Here is a 12,379-nt window from a genome sequence, read left to right as displayed (position 1 = left end):
GAAGGAATTGTACCAGCTCCTCTTTGTACCTCTGGTAGAATTCGGGTGTGAATCCATCTGGTCCTGGACTTTTTTTGGTTGGTAGGCTATTAATTATTGCCTCAATTTCAGAACCTGTTATTGGTCTATTCAGAGATTCAACTTTTTCCTGCTTTAATCTTGGGAGGGTGGATGTGTCCAGGAATGTATCTACTTCTTCTAGATTTTCTAGTTTATTTGTGTAGAGGTGGTTTTAGTATTCTCTGATACTAAAGTTTGTATTTCTGTGGGATCAGTGATGATATCCCCTTTATCACTTTTTACTGCATCTATTTGATTCATCTCTCATTTCTTCTTTATTAGTCTTACTAGTGGTCTATTTTGTTGATTTTTTTCAAAAAAGCAGCTCCTGGATTCACTGATTTTTTGAAGGGTGGATTCATTGACTTTTTGAAGGGTTTTTCATGTCTCTATTTCCTTCAGTTCTTCTCTGATCTTGGTTATTTCTTGCCTTCTGGTAGCTTTTGAATTTGTTTGCTCTTGCTTCTGTAGTTCTTTTAGTTGTGATGTTAGCGTGTCTATTTTAAATCTTTTCTGCTTCCTCTTGTGGGTATTTAGTGCTATAAATTTCCCTCTACACACTGCTTTATTTTTTTTTTTTTTTTGAGACGGAGTCTCGCTCTGTCGCCCAGGCTGGAGTGCAGTGGCCGGATCTCAGCTCACTGCAAGCTCCGCCTCCAGGGTTTACGCCATTCTCCTGCCTCAGCCTCCCGAGTAGCTGGGACTACAGGTGTCCGCCACCTCGCCCGGCTAGTTTTTTGAATTTTTGAGTAGAGACGGGGTTTCACCATGTTAGCCAGGATGGTCTCGATCTCCTGACCTCGTGATCTGCCCGTCTCGGCCTCCCAAAGTGCTGGGATTACAGGCTTGAGCCACCGCACCCGGCCTACACACTGCTTTAAATGTGTTCCAGAGATTCTGGTACATTGTGTCTTTGTTGTCATTGGTATCAAAGAAAATCTTTATTTCTGCCTTCATTTTGTTATTTAACCAGTAGTCATTCAGGAACAGGTTGTTCAGTTTCCATGTAGTTGTGTGGTTTTGAGTGAGTTTCTTAATCTGGAGTTCTAATTTGGTTGCACTGTGGTCTGAGAGACAGTTCGTGATTTCTGTTATTTTGCGTTTGCTAAGGGATGTTTTACTTCCAATTATGTGGTCAATTTTAGAATAAGTGCAATATGGTGCTGAGAAGAATGTATATTCTGTTGATTTGGGGTAGAGAGTTCTATAGATATCTGTTAGGTCCACTTGGTCCTGAGCTGAGTTCAAGTCCTGGATATCTTTATTAACTTTCTGTCTCATTCATCTGTTTAATATTGACTGTGGGGTGTTAAAGTCTCCCATTATTATTGTATGGGAGTATAAGTCTCTTAGCAGGTCTCTAAGGACTTGCTTTATGAATCTGGGTGCTCCTGTATTGGATGCATGTGTATTTAGGATAGTTAGCTCTTCTTGTTGAATTGATCCCTTTACCATTATGTAATGGCCTTCATTGTCTCTTTTGAGCTTTGTTAGTTTAAAGTCTGTTTTTTCAGAGACTAGAATCACAACTCCTGCTTTTTCTTTTTTTTTTTTTTTTTTTTTTTTTTTTTTTTTTGCTTTTTATTTGCTTGGTTGATCTTCCTCCATCCCTTTATTTTGAGCCTATATGTGTCTTTGCACGTTAGATGGGTCTCCTGAATACAGCACACTGATGAATCTTGACTCTATCCAATTTGCCATTCTATGTCTTTTAATTGGAGCATTCAGCCCATTTACATTTAAGGTTAATATTGTTATGTGTGAATTTGGTCCTGTCATTATGATGTTAGCTGGTTATTTTGCTCATTAATTGATGCAGTTTCTTCATTAGCATCAATAATCTTTACAATTTGGCATGTTTTTGCAGTGGCTGGTACCGGTTGTTCCTTTCCATATTTAGTGCTTCCTTCAGGAGCTCTTGTAAGGCAGGACTGGTGGTGACAAAAATCTCTCAGCATTTGCTTGTCTGCAAAATATTTTATTTCTCCTTCACTTATGAAGCTTAGTTTGGCTGGATATGAAATTCTGGGTTGAAAATTCTTTTCTTTAAGAATGTTGAATATTGGCCCCCACTCTCTTCTGGCTTGTAGCATTTCTGCCGAGAGATCCGCTGTTAGTCTGAATGGGCTTCCCTTTGTGGGTAACCCGACCTTTCTCTCTGACTGTCCTTAACATTTTTTCCTTCATTTCAACCTTGGTGAATCTGACAATTATGTGTCTTGGGGTTGCTCTTCTCAAGGAGTATCTTTGTGGTGTTCTCTGTATTTCCTGAATTTGAATGTTGGCCTGACTTGCTAGATTGGGGAAATTCTCCTGGATAATATCCTGAAGAGTGTTTTCTAACTTGGACCCATTCTCCCCGTCACTTTCAGGAATACCAATCAAATGTAGATTTGATCTTTTCACATCCCATATTTCTTAGAGGCTTTGTTCATTTCTTTTCACTCTTTCGTCTCTAATCTTGTCATCTTACTTTATTTCATTAATTTGATCTTCAATCACTGATATCCTTTCTTCCACTTGATTAAATTGGCTATTGAAGCTTGTGCATGCATCAGGAAGTTCTCATGCCATGGTTTTCAGCTCCATCAGGTCATTAAGATCTTCTCTACACTGTTTATTCTAGTTATCCACTTGTCTAACCTTTTTTCAAGGTTTTTAGCTTCCTTGCAATGGGTTAGAACATGCTCCTTTAGCTTGGAGAAGTTTGTTAATACTGACCTTCTGAAGTCTACTTCTGTCAGCTCATCAAACTCATTCTTCATCCAGTTTTGTTCCTTTGCTGGCGAGGAGCTGCGATTCTTTGGAGAAGAGGCACTCTGGGTTTTGGAATTTTCAGCTTTTTTGCTCTGATTTCTCCCCATCTTTGTGGTTTTATCTACCTTTGGTCTTTGATGTTGCTGACCTACAGATGGGGTTTTTGGTGTAGATGTGCTTTTTGTTGATGTTGATACTATTCCTTTCTGTTTGTTAGTTTTCCATCTAACAGTCGGGCCCCTCAGCTGCAGGTCTGTTGGAGTTTGCTGAATGTCCACTCCAGACCCTGTTTGCCTGGAAATCACTAGCAGAGGCTGTAGAGCAGCAAATATTGATGCCTGATTTTTCTTCTGGAAGCTTCGTCCCAGAGGGGCACCTGCCTGTATGAGGTGTCTGTCAGCCCCTAGTGGGAGGTGTCTCCCAGTCAGGCTACACAGGTGTCAGGGACCCACTTGAGGAGGCAATCTGTCTGTTCTGAGAGCTCAAATGCTGTGCTGGGAGAACCACTACTCTCTTCTGAGTTAGACAGGGACGTTTAGGTCTGCTGAAGCTGTCTGCTGCCTTTTGTTCTGATATGCCCTGCCCACAGAGGTAGAATCTATAGCAAGGCAGTAGGCCTTGTTGAGCTGTGGTGGGATCTGCCCAGTTCAAGCTTCCTGGCCTCTTTGTTTACACTGTGAGCACAAAACCACCTACTCAAGCCTCAGCAATGGTGGACGCCCCTCCCCCTGCCAAGCTGCAGCATCACAGGTTGATCTCAGACTGCTGCGCTAGCAGTGAGCAAGGCTCCGTGGGTGTAGGACCCACTGAGCCAGGCATGGGAGGGAAGTTCTGGGTCTGCTAGTTGCAAAGACTGTGGTTTTGAAAAGCACAGTATTTGGGCAGGAGCATACCATTCCTCCAGGTACAGACAGTCACGGCTTCCCTTGGCTAAGAAAGGGAAATCTGCTGGCCCCTTGTGCTTCCCAGGTGAGGCGACGCCCTGCCCTGCTTTGGCTTGCCCTCCATGGGCTGCACCCACTGTCCAGCTAGTCCCAATGAGATGGACCAGGTACCTCAGTTGGAAATGCAGAAATCACCCGTCTTCTATGTTGATCTTGCTGGGAGCTGCAGACCGGAGGTGTTCCTAGTTGGCTATCTTGGAAGCCTCTTTCCAGTTTAAATTTTCAATGTCATGCTAAATACACCACTAAAAGTGATGATTCTATAGCTAGGAAATTTCTTTGCTGTTGTGAGATAATGTTTGTCCTTCGTACTGTATATTTTCTTCTTTTTTTTTTTTTTAATTTTCACTGGAACTAAAAGTTCTGAATCATTGCTATACAGGAAGTATATATTTTGATCACAAATAAGTTTATGAGAAATGTTAACATGAAGTTTTTAATAATGAATCTCCTTTTGTAAATGAACAACTTATAGGATAAGGATTATGTTATTTGCTTGTTTCTAATCCTTCTGCACTATAATAAATTCGGGACCTTGTTCTTTTGATTTCTCCTTTTCCCCTTTCTTGCCATCCTCGAAGATGTTTGGAAGTTGCTGATTTGGACAATAATTCTGTGCAATAGATATTTCTAGTCTATTTAGGGATGGCAAACGGTTTTTTCTCCCCTGTCTTGGGACTTGACACGCTTATCTTTGACTCCAAGATTACTCCCTTCATCACACTTTGCCAGCTAACTCCTACTTCTTTGTGAGGGTTCATTGCGGTGGCACTTTACTTCCTCAGGAGAGTCTTCCCTGGCACTCTCTTGTGGAGTGAGGTGCCTCTTCAATGTTCTCTCTTGAATATTCCCTCACATCCCCTGAGTTTAGGCTGTTATAGACCACATCATACTTATGTGCTTGCTCTAGATTTCAAGATCCTTGAACTCAAGACTTTGGAGCATGCATTGACATGCCCAACACCTAACATACTACCAGGCATGTGCAAATCCTCAAATATTTACTGAGTGCATGTGGTGATGGATGAGGATAGTAGAAGAGTTCATTGATTGTCCACATATACCTGTAGTTTGTTGGGAAAAATAGGATTCCTGCATGTCTCGATGATGATTTTCACCATTTTCACCAGTGAATGGTATGAAAAGAATTGCTTACAGTCATTAGCGCACAGTTGGTTTGATGCCACAAATTCCTACCTAACTGCTTTACACAGAAAACTAGGTGAATGTGAAGCCATTTATCAGAAGCGTTTCTTCATTCACACACTTAATCTAGACCAAGCTTGTTTGCAGTGCCCCACCCTTATCTCTCTATCCAATTATTTTATTTCTGTAACATCCAGTCTTTCCACTAGCTGGCTATGCTCTACCTTCCCCCAAGCTACCAAGGTACTTGCCAATGTGATTTAGGCAAACCACTCATCTAGGCCTCATTTCCCTCATGTGAAAGGGAAGATGAGAGATTAAATGCCCCTAATATATTTATATATATAATTATTATATATATATTTAATTTTTAACAAATATGTATAACTTTTTTCTCCAGTGGTACTGTTATCTGAGCCATTGAGTTTGGTGACAAATTGGTTATGGGGGAAAGAGTGGATTGAAAATTGAATTTATGGTCCAATGTTGGGGAGCATAGTGATGTCCTTAGCTGAGAAGAATAGATAGAAATGAGAGGATGGATTCGAGGGGAGAATGTTGATTTTGTTTTTGAGTATTTGATTTTGAGCTGCCCTTTGGGAGGAAGTTGGGAATGCAAGCTAGAGTTACAGAGTTACAAATAAATGTGCAGACTTGAAAGTCCTTGTTATGAAGGAAATACCTGAATCTTTATATATAAGATCTGCAAGGAAAGAGTATAGAGTGAGGAGGGAGGAGGGATGGATAAAAACAGAAGTAGGCAGAAATCTAAGAGTCAGGAAGAGGAGCAGGATTTCTATTTAGGAATTCTACTTTTGACTTTTTGATAAGAAAGAAGAAGGTATATTGTAGCGTCGAATGCCACAGAGAAGCAGATAAGAAGTAGAAAAGTTATCAAAATAAAGTAATTTGGAGACCATTATGTGATCTTTATAATGGTATTTCTACAAACTGGTGGGTGTAGAATACTAACTTCAGGGAATTGAGAGTTGGAGCAGTTCACATTAGGCAACAGGATCAGGTGATGTTTCTAAGAAATTTGATGGTGAGGGGAAGAGAGAGAAATGCATATATGAAGAGGCAGTAAAGTTAGAAAAATATTTACTTCAAGGAAGGAAACCTTGTAATTTTTCAGGCCAAAGAAGAAGCTGTTAGTGAAAAATGAGTGGTAAAGCAAGAGAGAGAAGGTGTAATCTCTAGAGACAGACCCTAGAGAACAGGGAACCAAGAAAGCAGGTAAAGGATGTAACCTAAGAACAAAGGAGGGACACTCCTTCCTTGAGAAAAGAGGGAGAAAGGAAGAGAATGAATAAAACTGAAGAAGAATTACTGGGACAGAAAGGAAAGAATTATAGGAAATTCATGTTAAATGACATGATATCTTCAGAGAAGTAGTAAGTAAAGTCATCCACTCATAATAAAGAGGAAGAAAGTATGGGCTCTAGAACAGTGGTCCCAATCTTTTGGACACCAGGGATCAGTTTCATGGAAGACAATTTTTTCCACAGCTCATGGAGGGGGAGTAGGGCATGGTCAAGACAAAACTGTTCTACCTCAGATCATCAGGCATTAGATTCTCATAAGGAGCATCCAACCTAGATCCCTCGCAGGCTCAGTTCACAATAGAATTTGCACTCCTATGAGAATCTAATGCCACTGCTGATCTTACAGAAGGTGGAGCTCAGGCGGTAATGCTCACTCACCCACAGCTTACCTCCTGTTGTGTGGCCCAGTTCCTTACAGACTACGGACCAGTACCAGTCTGTGGCACAGGGGTTGGGGACCCCTACTCTAGAAGATAATGAAATAAATTTAGAAGGGAGACATGAGGAAATCGAATAGGTTGCCTATCATAATGAGCCAAAAAAATCAATAAACAGTACTAAATGTCTGGCTGAAGTTGGGGTGGTGACTTTGTAGTGGAGTTTTTCAACCTGATTTTAGACTTGCCCTATATAAGAACTAGACCAAAGCAAAGGGAGTTGGAACATAATGTGATAAGGAAGCAAAGGGTGTGGCTATTGATGATGACAGAATTATGGTCTGGAAGCAGAGGTTTGTGGCTAGGGACATGCCAATCCCTTCTCCAGATGTGCTGACTTAAGGAGAATAAAAAGGAAACATTGCCTCCTCTGATGAGCTTCAGTAGTGCCAGTGTTGTCTGGGAAAAGCCAGGTTTCCTCCAGACAACACGGGGCATGTGATTTGGGCATACAAGGACTGTTCTAAAAAAAAGTTTGAAGATGTAACTGGGGTTGTTCAGAAAAGATTGACTACCTCAAGAGGGAGCAGTGGAAGAGCCGGTAATAGTATTATAAGTGTATGTGTATGTGTGTGTAGAAAGGACAGGGAGAGGGAAAGAGGCAGAAAGACAAGGTGAAATAGGAAAGACAGAATTGCAATAGACTGTAAAAGAAGATAAACGTAGCAGAGAAGATATAAAGTTATTGATATTGATATATATCCAGTGATAGATGGGGGACATGGAGAGGAAGTGGACTGTTTTGTAACTGGTGTAGAATAAACCAACCCCAAGGTTTGTCACAGTGGACTCAGATGCAGCAAAGGCTTCATGCATTCAGGATGCCTATTGTTGATTGATAGCTACCTGATCCTAACAGTAGAAAGGACCACTGTCCAAGTTACTGGAATAAACTTTTTGTGATATATGAGTAAAGCATTCATGTCAGAATTTTCAGACATACCTACAGGAACAAAATAGGTCAAAAATAGTCAACTCTATAAGACTGGTATCCTTATGTTGATTCTTGGCCAGCTCTACTGTTTGCCACTACATGATATAATCAATGTAGGAATGAGAACGATACAATTAAACTATATACCCCTTCTCTCTGCTTTGAGGAAGGTTAGTTATAGAATGTCAGTACTGGAAATAATCTTACAATCATGTATTTGAACTCCTTCATTTTATAGATGAGGAATGTGAGGTACAGGCATGTGAAGGAATTCACACAAAGTAACAGCCTAGTCTCTTCCATTATATTTTTTTGGCTCAACTCCTTTTCTCTAAATTAAAAACTCTTCCTTATCTTGAATATGGTTCTTTCTGTGTTCATAGCCAATGTTTAGATGACATCAGTAACACCCCAGATCAGATCATGGAAACAGCTGACAGAGTGAAAAAGCCCAGAAATCTAAATGAAATTTAGAACTTTGAACATTTTTATTTGGCTTTGAGATTTTAAATTCCATATGAAAATATTGTTTTGATATGTATATGTGTGCACACTTGTTCTTTATTTTTAAAAGGGATTAAAATATCCAGGCCTGCAAAACTTTGCACCAGATGAGCCAGGAAAAATCTTCTTGATGGATCTGAATGAACAAAATCCAAGGGCACAAGCACTAGAAATCAGTGGTGGATTTGACAAAGAATTATTTAATCCACATGGGATCAGTATTTTCATCGACAAAGGTAAAGACTGTATGCTTAGGGATAAGGGGGAAATGAGGGAAATAGAAACCATTTATCTCCAGCCCCTCAATATTTATGTAACAGGAAGAGAGAGGATGGTATTTTACTCTACACATATGTTTTTGTAAAATGATAAATAGGTATAAAACATTGTAACCATTGCATTAAAGAAGGAACACTGGTATTTTTGGCCCTATGTGGTCTCCTCCTCTTTCTTCTATTCACTTGTCTTCTTGTTTGACTGTCACAACCTGTTTTAATAGCGTTCTCAGAAATCTGACATATAAACTAAAGACCCTTTAGTTTAGTTGTCACTAAAGACAACTGTGAGACATTAAAAAACATAACATAAAGGGAAAAAAAAAACAAATTAGACTCATCAAAGTTAAAAGCTTTTGTGCTTCAAAAGACACCATCAAGAAAGTGAAAAACAACCCAAAGAATGAGAGATAATATTTGTAAATCATATATTAGATGAGAGACTTGTATTCAGACAATATAAATAATTCTTAAAACTTAACAACAAAACACAAATAATATAATTTTAAAATGGACGAAGTATCTACCTAGATAGACATTTCTTCTAAGATACACAAAGGCCTGTAAGCACATGAAAGATGTTCATCATCCTTAGTCATTAGGAAAATACAGATCAAAACCAGAATGAGATACTATTTCAGACCACTAGGATGGTGATAATTAAAAAGACAGACAATAACAAATGTTGGCAAGGATGTAGAAAAATTGGAACCCTCTTACTTTGCCAGTGGGATTGTGAAATAATGTAACCACTTTGGGAAGCAGTTTTGCATTTTCTCAACATGTTAAACATAGAGTTACCATACAATCCAGCAACTCTGCACCTTGGTGCATGCTCAAGAGAATTGAAAACATATCCGTGCAAAACCTGTACACAAATGTTCATAGCAGCATTACTCCTAATACAAAAGGTGGAAATAACCCAAATGTCTATCAACTGATGAATTCATAAATAATATGTGATAGGCATTTATAAAATAGAACACTATTTGGCAATAAAAAGAAATGAACTACTCATGCATTGCTATAATATGGATGAAGCTTGTAAATATAATGCCAACTGAAAGAATTTAGTCACTAAAAGCCACATATTATGTAATTCCATTTATATGAAGTGTCCAGAATAGGTGAATTCGCAGACAGAAAAATTGTTGGCAGGAGCCAGGGGAGTGGGGAAGGAGGAATGACAGCTAATGAGTAGGTGATTTCTTTTTGGGTGATGAAAATGTTCTGAAACTAGATAGTGGTTATGGTTGCACAACCCTGTGAATATACTAAAACACACTGAAGTTTACATTTTAAAAGTCTGAATTCAATGGTGTGTGAATTATATCTCAAAAATATATTATAAAAAACATAACAGTTATTAACATACCATATATGCTTTAAAAACAACAGTTTCCAATATTATTTTTGACTTCTTCACAGTTCATAATTTCAAACATCTAATTTTAAAATATTTGTGGGTCTATACAGCATGAAGAAAAGTAAGAACAGGGAAACCTCACTAACAGTGACCACATGAAAGGAGGGCCAAACTGAAATGCTAGAATTCCATGAAATCTTATATACACTTTTTATTTGCTTAGCAAGCTCTGCTTTAAAAGATAATTGAATCTAACAGTTTTTTGCTGGTTTATAATATACAAACTATTTTCGTTTATAATGGTGTCTTTACTTCCCAAAATAAAATCCTGAGCCCAACCGTGACACTTCCTCTCCCTGGCCCTTTTGATCAACTCATTATAATGTTTTGTTTGATGTATCTCTCCAATATCTCTCCAGTCTGAAATATCTGTCCACCTCTCCCCATCCTCACTGCCACCAGCAGTCCAAGGGCCCAGGATGTCTTCCCTGATTCTGCATGGGCCCCCAACTGTACCTTCCTTCTCATACCACTTCAATTCATTGTCATAGTAAGGATTGCTTTTTATGCAAATCTGATTGTGTCCCTCCTTTCATCAAATTTTCCATGTTATTCCATCACTCTGAGGATAAACCCCAAATCTCCAGAATGGCCTCTGTTCCTGGGTGCTTCCCCTGTACATTCTGGCATCTGTATGCTCTCCAGTTTCACTGGAGACCATTCTCCCCCAGACTCTCTGGACCAGCCACACTGGATTTCTTTTCATTCGATGAAGTGTTCATGCCTCGGGATCTTTACATCTGCTGTTCCCTCTGCCTGGAATGTCCTTGTGCCACTTCTGGCTCACTCTTTGTCATCACTGAAGCCTCAGCTTAAATGTCATCTTCTCAGGGAAGCCTTCCCACCATCTTGTTCCAGGTTCTGTACCTTTCTATATTTCTTCTCAATGTACCTCTTTTTAAAAATCATTCATTACAGTGGTAACTAACTTTTTTTATTTTTTGAGATGAAGCTTTGCTTGTCACCCAAGCTGGAGTGCAGTGGCACAATCTCAGCTCACCGCAACCTCCGCCTCCCGGGTTCAAGCAATTCTCCTGCCTCAGCCTCCCAAGTAGCTGGGATTATAGGCATGTGCCACCGTGCCGGCTAATTTTTTGTATTTTTAGTAGAGGCAGGGTTTCACCATGTTGGCCAGGCTAGTCTCAAACTCCTGACCTCAGGGGATCCACCTGCCTTGGCCTCCCAAAGTGTTAGGATTACAGGCGTGAGCCACCACTTCCAGCCTACAGAGGTAACTTTTTTTTTTTTTTAGTGTTAAAGGATACCAATTTTCTTTCCCTCTCCTGCTCTTGCTCTATAGCAAGTTCCTAAACTTAACTGTTACTCTTTAAATGAATGACACTCTATGAAGAACATGTCTCCCAACTGTAGTATTCTTTGTTTTAATTTATTTAATAATTTTTCCTCCTTGTTTTCCTCTCTCAAATATAATCACCATAAAGGCATATGTGATTTGTCCATTGCTGGATTCTGAGAGTCTAGAACGTATCTGATGCACAGTAGGTACTCTCTGAACACATATTAGATGAATAAATAAATGAACCCTATAGGACAGGCAGAGCACATAGTAATATTCAACTTTATAGATGGATACAATGAAGTTTAGAGGAATACAGTGAAGTGTGACTTCACTTCTGCAGTTAGTAAATGGCTGGTCCAGAACTCAGACAGAAGAGGTCTCACTTCTAATCCTTTGTCTTACTAAGGTGAGATTAGGACTCTATTTAAATAATTTTAAAACCACAACTGTTTTGCCTCTCACTGTATAAGACATAAGATTCTTCATTGGAGATGATATAATAAGTGATTAGATTTACCTGAAACTATTTCATTGCATGGGGTAGTATTAGAGGTAGAGGTAGAGGTGGATTTGGGGCTTTTTTTCTTTTTTTGTTGCTGTTTTTTTTTTTTTTTTTTTTTTTTTTTGTTTTTTTTTTTTTTTGAGATGGGACATGTTTACACAATAACATTCAGTCATATAATCAGGCTTCCATAAGTTGAGTATATTATGATTCACAGCTTATCTTATTTGTTTGTCATCTTCCTTAATTATGTGTTTAATTCATAAGGCCAAAATATTACACATAGAAATAGAGATGGAATGAGGAGATGGAGAAGAAAAGTATTCTCACTAAGTATATCTTATTTGGAAAGAGGGATTCAGTAGATGCACTAGAAGAAATGAAAGCAGGGCAGCACATGTGATTGTTCACTATTGTGTCTAGCAAAAGACTGAAGGTCCGTGTTGGGGCTGAAATCCAACCCATGTTCTGTTTGCCAAGCCCTGAGCCTTGGAACAGAGCTGGATCAGACCAGAAGGAAGATTTCATCTGTGAGCAAGCACCTTTCCTTAATGTGCATCAAAGTGCCCAGTGTGTTTCAGAGGTCCTGGTTATGAATTTTGCATCTCAGGGTTTGGGCTTGTTCCATCACGTGCTTAAAAAATCCATCTGGGAAAGGAATAGGGAAGATGAATACAGATCAAGTCCTACAGTGGGAAGATGGGGCCAGACCCTTTAAAACTCCAGAGCTCGTCAAACCTAGAACTCCTGATAAGTCAGAAGACAGCAC

The 12,379-nt window shown here is 39.3% G+C and overlaps 1 protein-coding gene across 1 annotated transcript in view; it reads left to right on the top strand.

Moving 5' to 3' along the window:
• The window catches only part of PON3 (paraoxonase 3), a 30,914-nt gene that overhangs the window by 10,246 nt on the left and 8,289 nt on the right, over positions 1 to 12,379 (top strand). The window contains exon 4 of the mRNA XM_010356261.2: positions 8,178 to 8,343. Within this exon, the coding sequence (XP_010354563.1) occupies positions 8,178 to 8,343 (166 nt within the window). The remainder of the gene's footprint in view (positions 1 to 8,177; positions 8,344 to 12,379) is intronic.

This window comes from Rhinopithecus roxellana, chromosome 6, assembly GCF_007565055.1.
Source record: "Rhinopithecus roxellana isolate Shanxi Qingling chromosome 6, ASM756505v1, whole genome shotgun sequence".
Taxonomy (NCBI): Eukaryota; Metazoa; Chordata; class Mammalia; order Primates; family Cercopithecidae; genus Rhinopithecus; species Rhinopithecus roxellana.
Note: the sequence above shows the minus strand (reverse complement) of the source record. Positions and strands in the feature narration are given on the sequence as shown.